General features: G+C 34.0%; 5 protein-coding genes and 1 pseudogene across 7 annotated transcripts; 2 read left to right on the plus strand and 4 right to left on the minus strand.

Moving 5' to 3' along the window:
- Positions 1 to 123: 123 nt before the first annotated feature.
- LOC126870397 (heat shock 70 kDa protein cognate 4-like) lies at positions 124 to 9,880 on the minus strand (annotated as a pseudogene).
- On the plus strand, positions 2,769 to 13,404 carry LOC126870392 (DNA mismatch repair protein Mlh1). 2 transcript variants are annotated; one of them, XM_050628059.1, is made up of 10 exons: positions 2,769 to 2,864; positions 10,172 to 10,319; positions 10,392 to 10,455; positions 10,522 to 10,721; positions 10,791 to 11,019; positions 11,096 to 11,297; positions 11,369 to 12,566; positions 12,640 to 12,703; positions 12,760 to 12,958; positions 13,024 to 13,404. In XM_050628059.1, the coding sequence occupies exons 2-10, from the start codon at positions 10,207 to 10,209 to the stop codon at positions 13,314 to 13,316; spliced, it is 2,562 nt and encodes an 853-aa protein (XP_050484016.1). In that variant the 5' UTR covers positions 2,769 to 2,864; positions 10,172 to 10,206; the 3' UTR covers positions 13,317 to 13,404. The 2 variants fall into 2 exon arrangements, with proteins under 2 accessions (XP_050484016.1, XP_050484017.1); XM_050628060.1 differs by lacking the exons at positions 2,769 to 2,864; positions 10,392 to 10,455 and having other exon boundaries at positions 10,140 to 10,319.
- Positions 13,405 to 13,581: 177 nt separating this feature from the next.
- On the minus strand, positions 13,582 to 15,161 carry LOC126870405 (grpE protein homolog, mitochondrial). The gene is made up of 4 exons (XM_050628084.1): positions 14,920 to 15,161; positions 14,123 to 14,549; positions 13,957 to 14,040; positions 13,582 to 13,883 (listed from the first exon to the last, which is right to left on the minus strand). Exons 1-4 carry the CDS (start codon positions 15,006 to 15,008, stop codon positions 13,776 to 13,778), a joined length of 708 nt encoding a protein of 235 aa, XP_050484041.1. The 5' UTR covers positions 15,009 to 15,161; the 3' UTR covers positions 13,582 to 13,775.
- Positions 15,162 to 15,265: 104 nt separating this feature from the next.
- Positions 15,266 to 20,257, minus strand: LOC126870396 (putative pre-mRNA-splicing factor ATP-dependent RNA helicase PRP1). Its single transcript, XM_050628067.1, has 9 exons — positions 20,094 to 20,257; positions 19,173 to 19,528; positions 18,378 to 19,072; positions 18,042 to 18,272; positions 17,737 to 17,956; positions 17,462 to 17,584; positions 17,202 to 17,392; positions 16,957 to 17,119; positions 15,266 to 16,877 (listed from the first exon to the last, which is right to left on the minus strand). Exons 1-9 carry the CDS (start codon positions 20,141 to 20,143, stop codon positions 16,750 to 16,752), a joined length of 2,157 nt encoding a protein of 718 aa, XP_050484024.1. The 5' UTR covers positions 20,144 to 20,257; the 3' UTR covers positions 15,266 to 16,749.
- Positions 20,258 to 20,487: 230 nt separating this feature from the next.
- Positions 20,488 to 22,190, minus strand: LOC126870404 (nucleoporin Nup43). 2 transcript variants are annotated; one of them, XM_050628082.1, is made up of 7 exons: positions 21,979 to 22,190; positions 21,754 to 21,858; positions 21,560 to 21,684; positions 21,333 to 21,457; positions 21,099 to 21,250; positions 20,783 to 21,029; positions 20,488 to 20,726 (listed from the first exon to the last, which is right to left on the minus strand). In XM_050628082.1, exons 1-7 carry the CDS (start codon positions 22,090 to 22,092, stop codon positions 20,554 to 20,556), a joined length of 1,041 nt encoding a protein of 346 aa, XP_050484039.1. In that variant the 5' UTR covers positions 22,093 to 22,190; the 3' UTR covers positions 20,488 to 20,553. The 2 variants fall into 2 exon arrangements, with proteins under 2 accessions (XP_050484039.1, XP_050484040.1); XM_050628083.1 differs by having other exon boundaries at positions 21,938 to 22,113.
- A 358-nt stretch (positions 22,191 to 22,548) lies between these two features.
- On the plus strand, positions 22,549 to 24,175 carry LOC126870688 (TNF receptor-associated factor 6-like). The gene is made up of 5 exons (XM_050628632.1): positions 22,549 to 22,916; positions 23,031 to 23,168; positions 23,245 to 23,466; positions 23,611 to 23,855; positions 23,915 to 24,175. Exons 1-5 carry the CDS (start codon positions 22,829 to 22,831, stop codon positions 24,167 to 24,169), a joined length of 948 nt encoding a protein of 315 aa, XP_050484589.1. The 5' UTR covers positions 22,549 to 22,828; the 3' UTR covers positions 24,170 to 24,175.
- Positions 24,176 to 24,188: the final 13 nt, after the last annotated feature.

Genomic DNA, 24,188 nt, shown 5'->3' on the forward strand with positions numbered 1-24,188 from the left:
TGTAAGTAAAGAGAGAGAGAGAGAGAGAGAGAGAGAGAGAGAGAGGGAGAGAAATGGGAAGAGGGAGAAAAGCAAGCAAATAGGTAAGATGTGATGTGATACAAATAAGTACACACGACGAAATACATTACGAGTTTTCAATACTTTTCTTACAACAAAATATAGTCTCTGATTTCAAAACATAAATATTTCTATGATAAATAAATATGAGAATCGATGTACAAAGCGATATTGAAATAAATAAGATGAAACATAGAAAGATGTTCAGTTCAGTAGACAGTGTGTTGCATTTAGTCAACTTCTTCGATGGCTGGTTCTCGAGCACCCGCGCTAGGGAACCCATCCATCAGGTGCGGCCCCACCTTAATGCAATTAACTATAAGTAACTATAAAAAGAATTAACTACTAAGTAATATAACAATAGAATTGCAGATGGCTTCCAATTCTTTTTGTTTATCGGCGAATTTTTCCTTTGCCGATTGATTCGCATACAACCATAAAATTACTTCGTTCCATTTATTGATAACCTCCTGCTTGTTAGACGAATCGCTCTTATCTTTGATCTTCTTATCCTCCATTATTGTACTCTTCATGTTCAAACAGTAGAACGTCAAGGAATTCTTGGCAGCAATTCTATTGATCTTGATCTACCTTACAGTACATTTTCATTTTCTCCACCATACTGTTGATGACTTCCTCCGATCGTTCTTGTTTCCTGACGGCAATTTTGTGCTCCTTTCCAGTTGATTTCTCAATGGCAGAGATGGTCAGAATACCGCTTGCATCGATGTCAAATATTATTTGAATCTGGGGTACACCCCTAGGTGCAAGTGGAATGCCAGTAAGCTCAAACTTGCCGACACTATTATTATCTATAGTCATAGCTCTGTCTCCATCGCATACATGGATCAGGACATCAGGTTGATTATCGGAATACGTTGTGTAGGTTTTCGTTTCTTTTATTGGTATCCTCTTGTACTTCTCGATCACGGGTATCATGACACCACAAGCTCCTTCTATACCCAAAGGTAGATTAATGATATCCACTAGCGATAAACGTTGAAGTACTTCCGACTTATCGCCGAGCAAAATAGCAGCCTGTACAGCTGCGCCATAAGCAACAGCTTCGTCAGGATTGATCGATTTGTTGATTTCTGTGTAATCGCAACATATGTGATCTTGAAGTAATTTCTGAATCTTTGGTATTCTGCTAGATCCGCCGACTAGAACAAACTGGTCGAGATGGTATAGATTCTTCACAGCTAACGTAGCTATATTCAATATCCTTGTGAATAGATCCTCGCAAAGTTCTTCGAATTGCTCTCTGGTGATGTCTACGTAGAAATCAATGCCCTCGAAGAGAGAATCTATTTCGATCCTGGCTTCCGTTGATGAACTCAAAATTCTCTTCGCCTTCTCACACGCGATTCTTAATCGATTAAGAACCTTGATATTCTCGTCTGTCCTTATTCTTAAGTCTCTCCTGTAGTTCATCCTGATAGTTCTAACGAAATAATTCACCATTCTGTCATTGAAGTCTTCTCCGCCGAGATGACTATCGCCTACTGTATTTACGACTTGGAAATTACCATTCATAATGGTAACAACGGAAGCATCGAAGGTGCTACCTCCTAAGTCAATGATCAACGCGAACCTCTTTTCTGTGTCCTGTCTGTATAAACCATGAGCTATCGCCACCGCTGTTGATTCGTTCATTAGTCTCAAAACGTTTAGACCTGCAATTACTGCTGCATCTTTGGTGGCTTGTCTCTGAGAAATACTGAAGTTTGCTGGAACAGTAACAACAGCGTCGGTAACAGTCTTCCCTAAGTACGCTTCTGCTGTCTGCTTCATCTTCTTAAGCACCATCGAAGATATTTCTTCAGGGAAGAATGTCTTTATTGTACCCTTGTATAAAGCCCTAATCTTTGCTTTACCTTTATCACTTACCACCACAAAGGGCCAGTATCTGCTGTCTGTCTGTACCGTCTTATCATAGTAGCCACGGCCGATCAGTCTCTTCGTGTCTGTTTAATAGAACATATTACAACTTAATAATATATTACAAATAAAGATGGATTATAGAAATGTTTAAATGATATGTTAATAAAGGTAAGGAATGTGAACAATTTATAGGAATAATGAGGTATATAATTACATGTTATTTCTGTTAGTATCTATACTTCTTCGTGATGATCATTCCCATTAAACAGAATCAACACTCACGAAATATTTTATGAACACAAAAAAGAAATAATATTTCAGATATATGTAAAATAAAAGCATAAAGTAGTAATGTAGTTTCAGTCACGCGATAGTGCAGTGCGCAAAGGTATTCGGTATTACATTTCGTATGGTAAAAAGAAAACAAATACAGATATGAATGAATGTAGTACGTCTAATGATGAAAAAATAATGAATGTAGTGCACCTAATAATGATATATTTATATTAACGAAAAACAACAATTAATATCTGACACTGGCGTATCAAAAACAAGAACTACAGAAACAAAGATATTCTGTCTGTATATTGTTAACGCTGTTATAAGACGTTGTAAGGGCAAAAGAAGTGTGAAGCAAGACAAATGAAAAAGATCATTTAGTTCAAACAGTGAGCGAATGAGTCAGTAGAGTGAACCACAATAGTGGCGCGTTGTAATGTAAGATGACATCCGCGAAGGCCACTATAGTGGCGCATCGTACCTAAAAGGTTAAGGGAGAAAGACGAATTAATAGGCAGTCGTTAACTGAGAGTCGAGTTGTGAGGAGTCGTTAATTGAGAGTCGAATTCTGAGAAGTTAGTTAGTTGCGAGTCAAAAGTTGTGTCGGGAGAGTTGAGTCAATAGAGAGTTTCCGAGTTGTTGTAAGTTGTGAATTATCAATTTAGTTGTATTAGTTATATCACATTACTGTATTTATTTCACGCTAAATAACCATCGTTTCCTGTTTAATTCATTGTAAATAGATCCATCTATCAATAAACTTATCATATAGGATAGAAATCATTTGAAATCCTAATTTCTAATATTTCTGAATAAATAATCCTATAATACGGTAATACAGATCAAAGAGCTAAAATAGGAAATAATGCAAATTCCGGAAATTATTCATAGCTCTCAATACAAATAGGCAAGGAAAAACAAAATTATGTCTTTCATCCCATCCTACGATAACTCTAAAAACATAAACTAAATTTTTCTAGCATTTACATCCATCATAATATCAAGTGTGAAATTTGTATCTTCTTTCATTTAAAAGGTCATTCCTTCTTTTTTGGCACTTACGTCGTTTGCCATTGAAACTCGACAATTATTATGATTAAATGAAAAAATATATATGAGAATTCAAAAATGGAAACTACACAATTAAGAGACGAGGATTAGAAGAAATTGATGTAGTAAATTCTGGATTGGTTTTATTTACCAAAGATAGTGCTAAACGGGTTCGTCTCGATCTGATCTTCGGCTGCTTCGCCGATCAGTATTTTTTCGTTTGTAAAGGCGACACAACTCGGTGTCGTTCGATTTCCCTGATCATTTGGAATGATCTTGACTTCTCCATGTTGGAAGACACTGACGCAGGAATATGTGGTGCCCAAGTCAATTCCAATTGCGGGAACTTCCGACATATTTTATCACTGCAAAAAATAAAATTTAAAAACTAGATTATCCCTTTGGGTACGAGTGTCGGCAAATAGCTACCCGGCCTATTCACAGTAGTATAAATAGTAGTATAAGTATAATATAAGTAGAATAAATTCACTTATAAAGTGGCTCGCGCAAGTCTATTTTTCTAAGCGATAATCTTATGCGTATTTACACATAATACGCGTATCTATGCAAGGGTATACTAAACTAAACAGTATTACGTTTCTTGTGAAAAGAAAATTAGAGATCTTAGCGATGAAGTCTTATCTTCCGTTTAATGTAACTCACGATCTGTGATGATGGCAGAGTCAGAACGAATTTCAGTCTCTCAATGGCACTATCAGATGAATAGTCTTATATATTTTATACATTTTATATATTATTATTATTTATTTATTATTGCTTAGTCCGTGCCTTTCGGCTTTGGACGAACTTTCGGTTTTACGTCTCTTATGTCTATTTCTCTTCTTATATGTCTACCTCCCCTCTTTTCCACTCTATTCTATTGCACTACCTTACTTATTCTATCTCTAAAAACTAAAACTAGAAACTACAAATTAGCAACTAATGATTAAAAACTATTGCAACTTTGGTCTTTAGCCTCCTTGCTGTACATCCTTCCTGTCGTTTGCCCTTCTCTTCTCTATTATTGCTTTCAGTTCTGTTAAACCTTCTCCAGTCTCATTTAGCGTTTTCCTATGTCCTTTGGTCCTCCCGTTATTTCACATTCTTCTATTACATGTCTCAGGTCTTCTTTCCTTCTACATAGACTGCATCTTTTTTCTCCCTCTTTTTTCCAGTATTCCCTTGCTTTGGTCTCGTTTCCACATCTGAATCTTGCCAGTATTCTTCTGTTCTTCCACTTCATCCTTCCTTCCAAGTACTTTGGTAATTTTTCTTTGGCTATATTTCTGTAGTGTATATTATACTTGGATTCCCTTATCATTTTCCCCCTCTCTTCTGCGTCTTTCTTTCTTCTTTCTTCTATAATTTGATCTGCCGTCATCCTTTCTTGTTCCTCTTCTGCTTCTATCTGTGTCCTTCCCTTTCTCACCTCTTCCAGTCCCTTCTTTCTCTTTCTTGCCCTTTTCCCTTCATGACCATTTCCCCAGTTTCTCTCTTTTTCCTTTATACACTCCTTTACTAATTCCTTTTTTGATTCTAGGGCTTTCTCTTCATACCTTGCTGCTCTTTTTAATGCTTTTTCTTTTATTTCTATTATCTTGCATTCCTCTAACAATATATAATTTGGTGTTGGCATATCTAAGCCTAATATCCATTTCACATATCTTCTTTGTACTCTATCCAGTCTTTCTTCCATGTTCCAACCCCATACCTCTGCTCCAAACAGCGCCACGCTCTCTACCAGTGCTCCAAACATCTTCATTCTCCTTTTGTAGTCCTGTTTGAATATTCTTTCTCCCACACTCTATGTTTTCTTCATTGCTATTGCTGCTCTCTTTTTCCTGTCTTGTATGTGCTTCTCATCACTGCCGTTTTTCTGTAGTATGTGCCCTAGGTATCTTATCTCGTCCACTTCTTCTAATTCTTGTTCTCCCCATTTCCACTTTCTTTGTCTCCTTTTGTTCCTTCTTTTTTCAAAGACTACTATTTTGATCTTTTCCGTGCTCAGTTCTAATTCGACTTCCTTTAAAAATTGTTTGAACTTCTTTAACATTTCTTTTAGCTCCTCTTCCCTATCCGCCATCAGCACAATATCGTCTGCATATGTTAGTGACCATACCTTTCTTTCTCCTATCAGTTTTTCTTCCAGTCCTGCCACGTATATATTTGTGGCGGCACTCAACAGCAAATACCACCATTCGACACTAACTAGTAGGCAGCACAATGGTTAGCGCCTTAGGTTACGAACGTTCGGGACCCGGTTCAAATCCCGGCGACCGGAGTCCGATTTTTCTTCTACGCATCAAAAACGTAAGAAAATTAGTAGTACCCCATCAGCAGCGACATCTATGGCCAGCATCCTACAATTATCACGGACAACACTTACACCTCAAATTGGTGACCCCGACGTGATCGACAGCGAAAAAGAGGTGTGTGTGACCGTGATAGCGCTACCCGAGACTTCGATCATCGCGAATCTAAGACTGTGGCAATCTGGATCTACCGCTACGACGCACACGGAACGGCTCTCCTCTTCAGCAAAACTCGACGCCTCACCGCCAACCCACACAAGCAGGTGACTAGATACGAGACGATGACCAAGTCAGGAGTGATGTAGCCATTGCAAAGTTCATGGGCATCACCACCAGCACGTCATACTAAAAAGAGGAACAGAGGCCTACGACCGTACGCGGAACGCTCCGCATCGTACCAACAGGTATCCACCGCCACATCGAGAACAACGCGCAACATCTACACGGGCTTGACAGCAATCGGCTGACGCTTTGCCACGCAAAGAAGAAACGTTATCACTGGTAAGGGGGTACTGTGGCGGCACTCAATAGTAAATACCACCATTCGACACTAACTAGTGTCGGACGACGGCGCGCAGTGATTAGCGCCTTAGGTTACGAACGTTCGGGGCCCGGGTTCGAATCCCGGCAACCGGAGTCCGATTTTTCTTCTACGCATCAAAAATGGAAGAAAAACAGCAGTACCCCCATCAGTGACATCTACAGCCAGCAGCTACCATTAGCGTTACTCTTCTGTAGCTCTTCGCTACTCTCTTGTCCCCCTTCTTGTATATCGGACATATTACTTCCTTTTTCCAATCTTCTGGCATCCCCTCCCCATTGCATATTTTCTTTAATAACTCCCATAACGCCTCCCCCATTTCCTTCGGTGCATGCTTCATTTTCTAACCCGTTTTCCCCCGTTGCTTTCTTTTTCTTCAAATTTCTTAGCTGGTATATCGCCTCTTCCTTCTCTATATTATCTTCTCTCTCCTCCATTATTTTCTCTTCCTCTCCATGCCCCCCCCCCGTTTTTCTGCCCTCTTTGTGCTCTGTCCCTTCTAAAATTTCCATAAAGTGATTTCTCTACTCTTCTTCGCTTATATCCTCATCTATACCTTCTCTACTTCTTCTGTATCTATTTATGTATTTCCACGCTTCTTGTTCTGTTTTTATCTTCTTTATTTTCTCCATTTCTTCTTCTTCGTGTCTTTCCTTTCTTTGTTTGCTCCGCTGTTTGAATGCCTTTTTTTCCTCTATGAGCGCTTCTCTGCTGCATTTTCCTTTCATAAACTTTGTCATCTTCCTTCTCATCTCTCTTTTCCTTTCTTTCCACTCCTTGTCGCACCATGCTTTCTCTCCCATGCCCCATTTCCTTATCTTCACTTTCTTCTTTGGCACTGCTTCGTTTATTTTCTTTTTGATTTCTGACTACATTTCCTCTACTGTTCTTCCATTGCATGTCCAGTCTTTACATTCCTCCAAGTATTTTTCCACACTTTCGTTTGTCCATTCCCTTTTCTCCTTCTCTTCTTCTTCTTTTTCCTCATTTGCTTGTAGTTCCGGCCCCCTATTTCTATTTCTAACAGCATGTGGTCTGACTCTGCCAATTCATCATGCCAATTATCTCTTCTGTCGCCTCCTGGTTGTCAATCACATAATCTATCACAGAGTTTCCTCTTTTCCTATCTAAGTCCACTCCTCTCCTTCTTTATCTCTTCCATTGACTATCATCCAGCCTCTTTCTTCCAGGTACTTTAGCAGAGTTCTTCCTTCCATGTGTATTGTCTTGTCCTTTGATCGCTTGTTTTTTTCTTTCCTCAAATCCTCGTTTATCGGCCCTCCCCCTTCTCCCGTTCTTGCATTCCAGTCTCCGTTGATGATCATCACTTCCTCTTCTCTTCCTTCTACTCTTTCTTCTATTTCTTTCCTTGTCCCTTTTGTGTCTTGATTATAAACTACTATTACCCTATATGTCTTATCATTATATACTATTTTTCTTTCCACTATACTATCACTTATTTCTTTGTATTCTATTTCTCTCAGTTCCTTATTTATACCCGTTATTATTCTCCCCTTTAATCTTCCTTTTTTCCTTACTCTCATTGCTGCTCTGCATTTCCAGTTGAATTCTTTGGGTAGTCTATATTTTAGTTTTTCCCAATTGTCTTCCTCTATCCATGTTTCCGTGAATCCGATCACGTCGAATGTCTTCAAATATTCCCTCACCTCCTTGTCCTTATTTATTAACCTTGCTACATTCCAGAAGCACATTTTCATCGCCTTTGTAGTCTCCCCCCTTTTTCCACTTTTTTCATTTTTCTTCCCCTCTCTTTCTTTCTTCCTCCAGCCTCTCTTCATTTTCATTCCACCTGTACCATCTGTTTTCTATCTTTAGCTTCTTATATCCAATCCTTACATATTCGCCCTTTTCCCTTCTTACTCTGGCTATTCTTCTTATTTGTTGCTGTATCTCCCTTCCTTTTCTTGTCAGGTCGTCATCTATGTATATTCCCTTTTCCAATTTGCTTTTCTCCTTCATTACCCTTATTTTTTCCTCCATTGATTTCATCATCGCTACTATTATTGTGTTTTTGTCCCCCACCCTTATCATATGTGTTCTTTCTACTTCTGCCCCTATTTTCATTTTTTCCCTTATGAACTCCTTTACTGTCCCTTCATTGCTTTCTTCGTTCCAGTTTACTCCTTTGATTACTATGTTCCTTCTTCGTTTCTCTCTCTCTGCTCTGTCCCTCTCCTCCTCGATTCTTCTAATTCTGCCCAATAGGTCCTTCTTTTCCCTTTTCCGCTCTTCTCTCTCTCTCTCTCTCTCTCTCTCTCTCTCTCTCTCTCTCACTTCTTCCCCTTTCCTCTTTCATTTCCCTCTTCATCTCCTCCACTTGTTTTTCGAATATCCGTTTTATTTCCTTTATCATTGCCTCAAATCCTCTTTCCATTTTCTCTATTTTTTTCATCATTACTTCCATTTCTCTCTACCTGGTTGATGTCTCTTTTTCTGAGAAGCTGTATTTATCCAATGTGTTTTTGAAATCTGCCTTATCTCCCGCATTACCCGCATTCCTTGGTCTTCCTCTGTTTGACGCCATCTGTCGTTTCCCTACCTTACTTTATTTGCCGCGCTTTTGACTTCCTAACCTCTTCTCCTCTAGTTTTTCTAATTTGTATCTCTCTCTCGTTACTGACTTCTTTTCGCTTTTCTTTCACTTTCTCCTCGTATGCTCACCCTTTATTTTCCCTTCTTCGTTCCTTCACATTTCCCTTTTTCCACAGGGTCCGCGTGTTACCCTTGCCCCGAAACAAACCGAAAGTCCTACATTTTATATAAACACCTTATACACGATGCCTAAAAGATCCAGAGAGGACATGTTCGTAGTGATGATTACATGATAGTAATGATGATGAATGACATCAATGAATATTTGGACGGGGTCGGCAAAGCAGACCAAAGCAGACAAACATACTATTTTATGCGAAAGTCCTAGAAATGATTGCAAAAATTATTTTTTTTGGGCTTGAGAATATCAACCATAAATTCTTACTTATTAATATAACGCAAACTAGGAGAAACAGAATAAAAACAAAATAACGCATTTGCAATACGAACGTCGCTTGCTAAATCAATTAGTTGGAGATTTTCGTGACATTATCCCGAGAATACTTCATGAACTTCTGGAATGTTCCAACCAGAAAATTAAAGATGGAATAAAAGAATCAAGATACTACTGTGCTACTTATTCAGCTAAACTGGCCTTGCATATAGGCGACTGCTTCGAAAGATACTATCATACCCTGCAAGAATATAAAATGTCATAAATAAACATAGCAAAACTAAATATGTTTTCTTGGATCTTGACAAAAAATTTTGTTGTATTTGAATAAAGTTTTAGTTTTTAGGGTTATATTCGCAAAAAAAACAATCCAAGGAATTTTGAGATATATCGATACTTCATAGACATGGTGAAACTTCAACGTGATGTTTCTGTCGTTAGCCATTTTCAACGTGTTTCGAACATAAATTTACGCGATTGATTGTTACGAAAAATTCACTAGACAAACACTAAATAAATAAACACACTGTCACCATGTATTCAGACACTTACCTTTCGTGTCATTCATTTCGTGTATATAACAATAAATCATAGTTGTATGACCATTTGCACTGAGCGCAATATTCACTGTTCGCTTGCTAAACAGCTCAGCATGCATAGCGGACTTTTAATACACTCAATCTCGCGTTTCAATAAGTTTCCATAGATGATCAACTGCGCACATCCATTGGCTCCGAATTCTGTACGCATCCAAAACACCTATAAATATATCAAAACGAGGCATAAAGTAGCGGGAGAAAGTACTGATATACTTGCTAATTTAAATTCAAAAGTTCGGCACGAAGACCGACTTACACAAATCGTGTAATATGTACAATACACTCTTATTATAAGTAAAAAATACACGCTTTCTGAGACTAGACTTGTATTTTCATTTCTTATTATTACAAATATAGTTATATTGTATAATACATAACATAATTATTATGCATATACTATGGTGTAAATTAGAGTAATACTTGACTCCTGTTTCTCGAGGTTTTGATACAAATCTAAAAACAGCGTGATTAAAAATGGATGGAGCGGGAAAGATAAAGAAATTAGACAAAATTGTAGTGAATAGAATCGCAGCTGGTGAAGTAATACAAAGACCAGCAAATGCATTAAAAGAATTAATAGAAAACAGGTTAGATATTTGAATCACAATTGTTGTATGTATGTCTTTTACACTGCACACTTTATATTACACATGTTTCAGTCTTGATGCAAAAGCAACTAATATACAAATTATTGCTAAAGAAGGCGGATTAAAATTATTACAGGTATTTTCTCCAACTATTCAAGTAGGAAAGTTATTATTACAACTAAATATTCATTATTAATCACAGATTCAAGACAATGGAACAGGTATTAGAAAAGAAGACATGGAAATTGTTTGTGAAAGATTTACAACAAGTAAATTACAAGCATTTGAAGATCTTCAGGCAATATCGACTTTTGGATTTCGTGGTGAAGCTTTGGCGAGCATTAGTCATATATCACTTTTAACAATTACAACAAAAACTGCAGATGAGAAATGTGCTTATAAGTATGTTTAATTATATAAAATGTTATGAAATCTGAGCAAATATTTTTAACAATATCATTTTCATATTAGAGCATCATATGTTGATAGTAAGCTAAAAGCACCACCTAAATTATGCGCTGGAAACCAAGGTACTACAATATTAATTGAGAATTTGTTTTATAATGTTTCAACAAGAAGAAAGGCTTTTTCTAATCCAAACGAAGAATTCAATAAAATTTCAGATGTAGTTACAAAATATGCAATACATAATCCTACTGTAGCGTTCACATTAAAGAAACATGGTGAAGTCACACCTCAGGTATTTTACTATGTAAAAATAGTCACACAATTGAAGCTATTATTTATAAATATATAAACATGTTTCTAACATTTAGATTCGAACACCACATAATTCAAGTAAGATGAACAATATAAGAATACTTTATGGCAATCCTGTTTTTCGTGAATTATTAGAAGTGGAACTTACAGATGATACTTATAGATTTAAAATGCATGCTTTGGTAACAAATCCAAATTACACAAGCAAGAGGATGATATTTCTTTTATTCATTAATAACAGATTAGTAGAATCATCCTGTAAGTTTTAAAGTATTAGAGCAAGAAGATTTTATACATAAAGATGATATTTTACAATTACCTTATTTCAGCTATTCGAAAAATGCTAGAAGAAATCTATACATTTTATATTCCAAAAAAGACCCACCCATGGTGTTATATATCTTTAGAAATTGATCCGCAAAATGTTGATGTTAATGTACATCCAACAAAACATGAAGTTAAATTTCTCCATGAAAATTCTATTATTGAAAGAATGAAACTCGCTTTAGATGAGAAACTGTCTGGGAATAGTGCTTCTAAAACATTTTATGTACAAGCGCGGTTGCCAAAAACAGATATCACAAAAGAAGTTTTGAAAGAGATTTTGCCAGAATATGAGAAAGATAAAGATGATAGAACAAAAAAAATTCGTCCTCAAGAAATGATCAGAACTGATGCATCTGATCAAAAATTGGACAAATTCAATTTTACCATTCATACCGCAATGGAATATGCTAGAAACAATGATGATATTGATTTCAAAGATACTAAAGTTGAAGATACTAATAGTAATGACGAGAAAGATGTAAATAAAATACAGCGCCCGATATCAGATGTAAATGATACTAAAGAAAAGGATATCTCCACGCATGTTATACCAAAAGCAACAGAAAAATCGGATACTCCGTGGAGTAATATCATAGATGATACAAGTCCACTTGCGTCAGATTCTGCAGTATTTGATGAATCTAATTTAGATTCATCTACTGCAAATATTAACAAAGAACAGTATGGATCAAATGGCGTGCAAGATATTTTAGAAATGACAAATGAAGAAATTGATCAAAATATAGCAGATGACTCTACGAAAGAAAAATGTATCGACGTTATTGCAGATAAAGCACGTAAACAAGTGTATAAATACTTTGGAAATAAAAGTATTAAATTAGAAGAACAAAAGACAGATAAAAATAGTATAGATAAAGAAATAAGAAACGACGAACCTGAAGAGTGTAATAAACCCAACGAGACGAAAATTATTACTGAACAAATACTAAAAGAAACCGATGACAATAAGAATGGTGACAAAGAAAGTTCATATGAATTTAAATCCTATTCAATAAACAATTTTAGAAGAGAAGTAAAATTAACGAGTGTATTGAAATTACGTAAAGAAGTAGAAGACGCATGTCACGATGGTTTGAAACATATTTTATCAGAATTAACTTTTGTTGGTTGTATTGATCAGTCTTCCGCTTTAGTTCAAAGTGGAGTCAATTTGTATCTTTGCAATACGCAAAAATTAGCGTAAGTGTCCATAAAACATTCATAATATATATAAAAAATCAAGCTTGATTAAGAACATTTTTGTTACATCTAGGGAGGAACTATTTTATGAAATTATGCTCTATGATTTTGCAAATTACGGAGTCATCAAATTTTCGGTATGTACATCGACAAAGAACATTATTATTATATTGCAAGTTACACTTATTTGCAGGAGGCACTTCCTTTATATGATATAGCTATGTTAGGATTAGAGACTAAAGAAGCTGGATGGTCAGAGGAAGATGGACCAAAAGAGGAATTAGCTACAAGTGTTAAAGAATTGTTATTGGAGAAAGCTGATATGTTAAAAGAGTATTATTCTATTGTTATAGATAAAAAGGGGAATTTAAAATCTTTACCGGTATTATTAGGTAAATACATTTTAATAAACTACCTTTAGAATCCAATACAAGATTATCTTTTGTTTTCTTTTCAGAAAAATATTTTCCATCTGTGAGTGGTCTTCCTCTCTATATATTACGTTTAGCTACTGAAGTAGAGTGGTCGTCGGAACAACCATGCTTTCGAACCATTTGTAGGGAAACAGCAAAATATTATAGTCAAATGAGTCCTATACATGATACTCATGAATGGAAGTACATTACAGAACATGTTCTATATGGTGCAATTAAGGAGAGTTTTCTTCCTCCTAAACATTTTGCACATGATTCAACAATATTACAAATAGCCAATTTGCCTGACTTGTATAAAGTTTTTGAAAGATGTTAGATGTTCAGGATAAAACTGAAGTATTATAAAAAGTAAAGGTCTTTTATTTCATTAAAAATTCAATATTGTAATATTTTTTATATTTATACTACAATGCTCTATTTATTTTTATAGATTTTATAATAAATTTCCCACTAAATTAAATATTATTCTTCTATGCTATAATAGAATGCAATATAGTATAATAAAAGAAATGATATTTAAATACGTTTATCTATTTGGCAATCAAAAAACATAAAAATTCAGATTCATATTACACTCTCTCTTAAATCTAACAGAATAAGAACAAGTTTATTTTTCATAAAATTAGTTCCAGTTTTTTTTTATATCAGTTGTATGACATTCATGTTTTGATGTGTTACATTTCAATTTTAATTACAATATATACGTGCCAACACTTTATTCACGGATCGCTCTTATGAGATTATATCTAATTTCCATTTAATTAACAATCATGAATTATCCTTTGGCAACACCAACTAATGCTGGTCTTACTACTCGTTCATGTAATTTATAGCCCAATTTAGATACAACTACTATTGTTCCTGGTTCTTTGCCTTCAACTTCCTATGTGAAAAAAATATAATCCTTATTAATTTAATACACAATAATCTATATAAATAAAACAAAAAAATTTTACCTGTTGAAATAGTGCTTCATGTTGATTAGGATCAAACTTTTCATTCAGTGGATTTAGTGATATTAAACCATGTTTTTTAAATACCTATACAAATACATTTCAAAGGAATAATTTAGTGCATTATTTAGTATATGAAAATGTAGTTGAATTATATTTTCTTATTTACTTTATGTAACTGTGCCTCTGTCATCTTTAAACCTTCATATAATGTTTTTAAATGTGGATTTTTTTCTGTAAGTTCATCCTTTGGTACACTTTCTGTAGCCTTGCCTAAAATATCAGCTACTTCTAAGAGATCCTTACAAAATCCTTGGATGCCAAATATTTTTGCATCTTCAATTTGTCTAGTTAGTCTAGTTCTAAGATTTTCTCCATCAGCAAGCGCTCGTTTGTATTTATCTTCTAATTCATTTTTATGAGCTTTAAGATCCAATAATTCCTTATTAATGAGATCAATATCTGCTTTCAATTTCTTTTCAGTTTCTGTAAGTTCCAATTGTGAAGATTGTGGTTCTCCCCTTTCTGATTGTTGCTCTTCTGTAATAGTACTATACTCTTGCCTTTGCCAAGAAACTTGTGATGGTTGAGTTAACCTTCAAATCATGAACAAAATCTTTAAGACATCAATGCTTTCTTCTTCAAAAAGAATAACTTAGCATAAAGTATTATTAATACTTATAACACTTATTTATTAACATATTTTTTATTATAAAGAATTATTCAAATCTCTTACTAGTAACATAACCAATTAACTACGTAAGGTTTCATTTAAATATATAACAGCTTTAAAAAATATATGATCATCTTTATTAAATATATTACAATTTTACTTTAAAAAAATTGTATAATAATAAAGTAATGGATAAACACTATGTAGCAATCTAACCTCTATATGTACGTTGAAATATAAGTTCAATGAGTCGCATATTTTAACATAACGAACTATAATATTCGGAATCTTACCTAAGTAAAATGTTTTTATTTAAATTGTGCAAACTATCAATCGTGACACGAGTAAATCTCGCTGCAACCGGTACCATGAACGATGCCATAATTCTCAATTTCACGAAAATTGGTAAATGATGAAATACAACGATCCTCGTGCTTTCTCAGTGGTTCTCAAACATTTCTTGCAACATATAAGAATCGCGATAAGGAACTATAAACTGTAACCATCAAATATTTTAGTGTATTACGTAAAACGTAATGTACTATGTATCAAAATTCCAATTATAAATGCTCAATAAGTTCACACAGTTTTTAAGATTAGAAATTAAATTCGTTCGTTATAACAATTATTACGATTGAATCATATTTTTAATATTTTATTGGAATGAAGTGGTACAATACAATGAAAACTGTTCGCGATCATCTTTCGTGATTCTATGTTCTTTTAATACCTGCGTATCTTTTATTTACAAAAACAAACTATTATTGAACATGTTAAACACGCAAAACATTTTTAGATCTGGTGACATTATATCTTATTTAGAAAAAAGTATTTTGTAGTATAATAATATCTCGAGCTATTTAAAAATTTTCAATTCTAAAACAAGCGAAAACATTTCACGATTCTTAACGTATACGATTATCCTAAGACCCGATGCAGACGAGCGACTTTTGTCCGCACGATATCGCTGTGACCATATGTCTGTTTCCGCTGTTTCAAACAGGAAAAACAAAAAAAAATAACATATGACCATAACAATATCGCATGGATAAAAATCGCTCGTCTGCATACAGCCTATTTCAGACAGCATTGAAGATTTATTATTTGAATAATAATTAAGTTTAATTTGTTTTTCGCCTTGTTGAGATAGCTTGTAACATTGTAAGTTAATTCTTCACCGCGAAAAAGGGTTGCAATTTATATTATGCTAGCATTCATAAATAAGAATAATTTGATTCTTTTTAAATGTATCACATAGATTCTTAGAAAGATTTTTCATATTATAATTTACGGTCGTATTTCCAATTCTTTATGATTGCTTTTTTCATTTATCTTTGTGTAAAATTGTTACAATGCAGTTCTGTATTGATTATAAACAGGAAAAACTTTGCATAAGTTATATGCACATTTCAGTCATAATAAAATTATAATAAATATGTAATATTTTCGGCTGTGTGTACTTGGAAAAAGTGAAATATATAACACATAAAACGGTACTACTTGATCTTAAGAAAAAACAGCAAACATATAATTTATGCTGAAGATTATGTAAAGTGCTTTTATCGATAGCAAGCATTGTATACATCTTATCTGACATACTTGTTCAACATTTAATACAAAAATTAATCTATTTTTTATCTAGTAGTACATTCCGAATGTGCAAACGTCGATCAACAAATTCTATTGGTAAAATTACTTAGTTACTAAATTTTTCTTTAATGTACATAAATAAACCATTTATCAATAAACTATGCTTTCCACATGCCTTCTAACAGTTTAAAGGTCAAATTTCATATTAGGACAGAACAAAATCTACAAACATTCAAATTTTTGACGGTACATCAGCCTAAAAAACGTACAAGTTTCGCTAAAGCTTGTACAAAATTATAAATGTCATTAAAATTTGTCTTTTTCTTTACATATTTTTTAAGTGAAAATACAGAGCAGACAACTATCCTTTCGGCCGCGTCTCACGATATTTAATATATTTTTTTTTTCTTTATGTTTGGAAAAACTGTGTGTTCGACGCAATGCCGAAAACAGATCAACCACACATTATCAATGATTTTGTGTGTGTATGTGTGTGTGACACCATTTTTAAAGATAACTAAAATATATAGAGGTTAGAATCCTTCCTGATACTGTTTGGAATCTAACTTCGCTTGGATCACTTCCAATTGTCTCTTTGCTTCACATTGTGGGAAGTTTTGTAAATCATAATATTGTGGTGCTATTTTAAGCAACCAATCAGCTATAAAAAATATAATATTTATAACATATGTTTATAGAGATGAGTTTCTCTCATATTATTTAATAAAAATGTAACTTACGCTTAATATCTGTGACTGTTCTGATATAATTTTTGGTCGTAAGCACGAACTCGTTATAAATTACCCATTCGGGTTTATGATCCAAACAACTGCTTGGATGAAGTTGTACAATTTGATTATCTTTAATAGTCAAATAATGACCGGTCCTTTCTAAATGAGCAACCTAATATACATAAAAAAAGAGGTAGTATTACGTATACAAGAAACATTTTTTTGTTATAAAACTTATTTTTAGTTACATCTACCTGCATAAAGAAACCGTTCACAAGGGCTTTTCTAATGTTGATATAATAATCTTTTGATGTGAAGTCTGTAGAGGTACGTTTTAAACAAAATCTATCCATTATTCTACTTAGTTGTTGTCTAACATTATCCCCACTTTTTAAAGATCGATAATTGACAAAATTATCGTAACACCATTGTGGATCTTCGAAATCTATAAAAAGACATGAATTAAAATTTGTAATGTCACAAATGCAGTCTTAAAAAAGTTGCAGGTACTTACTTTGTTTAAAGGCGTGGTAAACATTCAGTAATGTTAAATGATCTCCGTCGATATGTGCAAATCGCATTTTAGCATCATCCGCAGCTTTTTTTGATTCATTTGGCCTCACAAAACACTGCGGGACTAATACAACATCAATCATCAATTTAAAACCACGTTACCTTACCATGATCCTGACTTAGACTTTTGCTTTTATCGTATTAAAATTACTTTATTCGCAAGAGAAGTATGAACCTAATGATGTGATAGAAAAGATGTTCTTAATAATACTGTACCTGACAACATAGCAGTAATGCTCAATATCTCATTACTGCAGTTATGATTACAAGATGCAATGAGCATTTTTGCCAATTGAGGATCTAATGGAAATTCTGCCATCACAGCACCCAAATCTGTGAGATTTCCATCATCGTCTAAAGCAGCCAAATAATTAAGAAGTTCTAAAGCCCTCATAAGAGTTTCTGGTGCAGGAGGGTCCATAAAATCGAAATGAACCTACAGTAAAAACAGTTTATGGAAATAATTATTTAATAACATATTCAATTGGAAATAAATTATATTCATGAGAAATGCAATATACCAAGTCGTCAATGCCAAGCTTTTTCAGTTGCAATACGACACTGCCAAGATTAGATCTTAAAATTTCAGGATAAGTATTATCTTGCATCTCGTTTTTATATGCCTTCTCAGTATACAATCTGAAACATTTTCCAGGCCTTGTGCGTCCAGCTCTACCAGCTCTTTGCTGCGCAGATGCTTTACTAATGGGTGATACAAGGAGAGATTCTACACGAATTCTGGGATTGTATACCTGTTAAATAATGTAACGGGAATTTAAAAAACTGATTTAATGCAGTACAAGAATAAAAAATAATAATGATCTATAGTCTGTTCACTAAGACAACCTTCACAGTACCTTCTGCTTTGCAAATCCAGGATCTATCACAAAGACGACACCGTCGATAGTTAACGACGTTTCCGCAATATTCGTAGAAACTACTACTTTTCTACCAATAGCACCGTTAGGCTTTGTAGGTGGTGCTGGTTCAAAGATTCTTTGTTGAAGGTTTGGAGGCAGTGTAGAATAGAGTGGTATACATTTAAGTTCACCTACTTCTGGACCTAAATTATCCATCTCCCTTTTGATTCTTTTACAAGCTTCTTCAATTTCCTCTTGACCAGTTAAAAAGAGGAGCAAATCTCCTGCTACTTCTTCACACATATGAATTTGAATAACTGTCCTGATAGCAGCCTCTAAGTAATCCCTTTCAGGCTCAGGTGTATAAAAAATTTCAACAGGGTGAGTTCGGCCAGGTACGTTCATTAAGGGTGCATTATCAAAATACTGCTGAAATTTTCCAGCATCTAAAGTTGCACTCATAATCACAAGTTTCAAATCCGGTCTTTGTTTAATCACTTCTTTTAACACACCCATAAGCAAATCTGTAGCTAAAGTTCTTTCATGAGCTTCATCTAATAATATCACTTGGTAAGCATCAAGCATGGGATCTGACATTCCTTCACGTAACAGCATACCATCAGTCATATACTTCAATATAGTTTTCGGAGAACTACAATCTTCAAAACGAATACTGTATCCTACTTCCACACCTGTTTTAAAAATTGTTGTGAAGACATTATATAAATATACCTCAGTTTTTAGTTCAGAAATATAAAAACGTCTTCAGAGTTAAAAGGACATAATACATACCTAATGGAACATCCATTTCTTCTGAAACTCTTTGTGCAACAGACATAGCTGCTACTCTTCTTGGCTGAGTGCAAGCAACACCCTTGTTGTCAATACGCCTTGAATATTCTACACACCATTGTGGTATTTGTGTAGTTTTTCCAGAACCTGTTTCTCCAACGAGTACAATACATTGATGTTGTGCCAATAATCTCATAAAATCAGTACGGTATTCAAATACTGGTAAAGTGATTCTCTTTTTATAAAGTTCATGATATCTTGGTGTAAAAGGTAGACTAGTATAAGGATTTAGCTGAACTTGATTTTTTGGTGCTGTCGAAGGTATAGTTGTGCTATTGGATGTAGCCGAGCCATCTCTATAAAACAACAGATAAACTACAGAGTATATGAAGCTGGTCCAATTTATTATTTGAAAATTATTTTAATCACATAACAACGAAATAATACATGAGTGACAATGACATAAAGTAATGAAAGTTGAGAACACTTCATTGTTATGAAAACTAATCAGATGGAAAACAAATGATATTTAAGTTCATCCGAAATTTCTCTCGTGTATCTATAATTATCTATAACGCATATGTTTTCAGCGTATTGTAAAATTATGCATTAATTTCCCATATATATTAATATACAACATACTATTGAAGAAAGAAATTTAGTTGAGAACCTTTATAGATGAGTTGATCAAGTCAGTCAACAGCAATAGAAAAGAATTGTTCTATGAATTTAAAATGTTAGATCATTTTATTACATTATTGTTCAACGGATTAATCGTATTTTACATAGATTATTTTCAGGAAGCGAGGTTCGTTCAATGAGATGCGCGATAGGATCACAAAAACTTGTAACGATGCACATGGCAAAATATCTCATCGAACTCTTTAATTTTTACAATTAAAAATGCTTTAAAACACTCACGCTTTCCGTTTAATATACGGATCCACAACCTCGATCCTTCGTTTGGACATAATTCTTGTCCCTCCGCAGGCAAGCAAAGCAAAATCTGTTTACGAACTTCCACACAAGGCGTCACAAAATGGCAAACTAACAGGCCAAAGCTTCCTGTAAACGTAATCACAAAAAGCAACGATAGATGGAGCTACAAATACCAGAAAAAGCAACGATAGATGGAGCTACAAATACCAGAAAAAGCAACGATAGATGGAGCTACAAGTGCCACAAAAAGCAACGATAGATGGAGCTACAAGTACCGTAAAATAACTACAAAACAAGTAATTCATTTCGAAAGCGGTCAATTTTAAATTTATGTACAGATGAACAAATTTGTGCATTATCTTGAAATAAACAGACATAAGATAAAAAAGATATTTATTTCTCCGTATGTTACAATTAGAAAAATATATAATTAGGATAGTTATTAAACAGTTATATTCCTAACAATATACATTGCTTCATTATCACATCCAAAAAGTAATGTTGATCTATCGATGTCAATACTGTTTATTGGCTTATGCATAGCACTACAAAGCGATGTTACATTAACTTTACCGTTTGTACCAATCGTGTTTAACCAATGTGTATTTGTAGGGTCTAAAAAAGGAATAATTTACTAATATACAGTGAGATTTGTTTATTACAAAAATTACCTAAACTTAGTTTCGAATGTTGAGCATTATTCCAATGCCACAATTCACCACTTGTTGAACACGTAAATAGATTTTCTGGTCTATCAGGGTGAAAAAGTATTTCGCTAACAGCCTTGGCATGGGCATTGAGTTGAGACATTGGGTACGTATTATGTCTCAAGTCCCAAACTGTTAAGCTGCCATCTCCACCACCAGCCACGACAATATGTCTCTGAGTAGGATGATGAGCAATACTCGTAGCTTCTGTCTGTAAAAGTTTCTCTTTACTTGGAGGTATATAAATAATTTCCTAGAGATAATATTAAAGAGATTGTACTTTTGATTGATCAGAAAGCATGAATGTTGTAGCAGGAAGATCTTGATCATTTCTTAAATCCCACACTTTCATATGTCCCCTTAAATTTCCTGTAAGTATCTCATTATGTCTTAAGAAATCAATACAATATATAGAGCAACTATCCGCATCATCTAAAACATAAATTCAGCTATTTATGTGTAAAATCAACATATAAAATAAATATTTTATGTACAAAATAAAATTTTATAGTACTAATAGATCTAATTGGCTGCTTCTGCCCAGCTGTTAAAAGATTAATTCTCCCATCTTCACCCACTGAAACTATGTCTTGTTCAAACGTAGAAAGTCCAGTACAAGATGCATAATCGCTTGTATTACTATTAAAAAAAGATTAATGAAGCATAAACTGTGTTTAAAAAGAAATAAATCTTAATTAATATATAATTAATTTATAATATTAATCTATAAATGAAACTTACTCAAATTTGTGTATAAATTCCCATGACATGTGCTCTTTAAATTGAGAGTATGGATTTTCATGAATCTGTAACAACCTAACAGTACCTATAGATGTTGACACCACGAAGAAATCTTTTGAAATAAACTGTAAAAATAATAAAACGTTGATGAAAAAATTATCCATGATATTTTTTATATATTATAAAGTAAAAACCTTTATTTCAGTTACGTCTCCGAGAATTGCATAAGATGATACGACTGCCGGATAGGATTCACCATCGTCATTCATTTGAAATGTCCAATGTGTTACTTTATTTACCTATTACATGATAGAAAATTACAATATTACAAATGATTAACATTATTTAATACAATAATCGTAAATAATTCATATGTACATGAGAATGCATTAGGTTAAGTTTACTGAAGATAACCCTACCGGATCATCCCAACTACCGGTTATAAAATTAGTAGCATCTTCAAAATCTGCGTGTTTCCATCTGATTTTAGAAATTTTTTCCGATACAAATGTTCCTTGTACATTTTCGCTCATTTTGCTACGAAATACGATCTAATTTAGAGTAGAAATGACAAAAACTAGGACCTCCGTTTACATGCACGCGCGTTTCCACGCGACTGTGAAAAAGACCGCCAAATATGTTAAACAAAACTTTTGAAACGAAATCTGCCTACTATTATATTTTATTCCCTTATGTAATAAATATACAGAAAAAATTGTTTTAATAATTTTAATTGTTTTATTTATTTTACACAATTAAAAACGGTCGTTTTACTTTTATTAAAAATTTCATCATTTAAAAACATTGGGTACTTGTTTAATTTATAAGCAGTTTGAATGTGTGTGTATATATAAAAATTCTTAGAATTTAAAAATTAAAATTATTTAAAAAGGAAAATTAGTGACAAGTGTTAAATAATTCTTACATATGTATAAATTACATCGTTTATTTGAAAAAAAGTATTTCTATAATTTTTATATCTAAGTTGATTACAAGAAGGGTAGGGATTTACCTATATTTTATAATTCACGGGAGATACAGAGGACAGTTACGCAGTGATCAGGTTGTGAACTAGATGTATATCTTACCTACCGAAACGTAAATTATTTCAAACGAAACACTATCTCACGATTGAAGAAGTTTCGAAGAGCTCTAATATGATCATCTGAGAATGCTGTTAAATCTATTTTTACAAGTTTCCGGAAATTGCGACATTCTTATTTAAGTGAGTATAAATTCGAATGATCTTAGAACGAGTTACTCCCCAAGATGTCATCGATGGTTTTGCTGTTCTTGTATCTGAATACGCTCCACTTAACTTGCTGTGATGCAAGCGATGCAAACGACTTGCAACTATGTAAGTATTAATGGATAAAGGTTTCTATATGATGTTATAAAATTATTTATGTATCGACGAATAAAAGATTAAAAAATGTAGAAAAGTTTTATGAAAAAAGAAAAAAAATTTCAGCTGTTACAGACACGAATTTAACGAGTGACGAAGGTGTCACGGAAACGCAACATGCAAGTTGTAAAATCGCTACAGAAGAATTGGTTGCAAGCGCACGTACCAGTGTCACGAGAATACTTACTGGAGTTTGTAATACTAGTAGGAAATAACTTCTAATCTTTTTTCAATTGTTCACGTTATTTTCTATTATCTAATTTTATTCCTAAATATCCAGAAATGATCGATGAAAAGTTGCGAGCTTTAGAAAAAGGCCTGATCAAAGAACTGGAAGAAATCAAGGCATTGCTAAACACTGTTTTGGAGGGGAAAAAGGAAGTACCAAAACTGGCGAAATTATACGACGATTATCACGAAGGCAAAGGCGATACACTCTCTCCAAGACAGTCTGAAATCGATAACTTTAACAATACGATCCAAAGAACTTCATTATTAAATGGTTTGTACCATTATGTTGTAACATTATTAAGAGGTTTGACTGAGACTTGGGAATTGATTAAATCGCTGAATTATAGTCGAATATTGGACTAAATAGAATTACAAATAAAATATAGAGTTAATACGGTATCTGAATATGTCCCAGGGCCCGCGAACCTCTTCTTTTACTACTGGCAGATAAAACATTTTGACGAGAAGCTTACCAATTGGAAAACTGCTCGTTGCCTACGCAGTTCGACATTTTACGTGGGCCAGAATGGGTATGCCATGTTCATCAAAGTAACACCGCGATATTTTCCGGACGGTACAGTTTTCATAGGCGTCGGATTGACCCGTGGTCGTCATGATTCTATTCTGAAGTGGCCATTTCCCCATAAGATCCGCCTCGAGGTAAAATCAACATTTTTACTCTTAATCCCGTTGGAGCTTTAAAATGATCGTGTTTTCAGATTTTAGATCATTCATCGGAGCAATCGCGACAAGATCGAAGATCACGGATTTGGGATCCGTCCACACTTTGCTCGGAATATTTTTGGGGCCGTCCAAAATTAACTGGAGAACCAGATAATGCAGAATGCGTTGGACTGAGCGTCCCACGACAGATTTTTTTTGTCAAGTTGCCCGTTTCGATCGATCGTCCGTCGAGAAGCACTAAATATCTTTGGAATGGAAGTATCACGATCAAGTTGACTGTTTATCTTTAAATAACTTTTATACTAAAAT

Source organism: Bombus huntii, chromosome 10, assembly GCF_024542735.1.
Source record: "Bombus huntii isolate Logan2020A chromosome 10, iyBomHunt1.1, whole genome shotgun sequence".
Taxonomy (NCBI): domain Eukaryota; kingdom Metazoa; phylum Arthropoda; class Insecta; order Hymenoptera; family Apidae; genus Bombus; species Bombus huntii.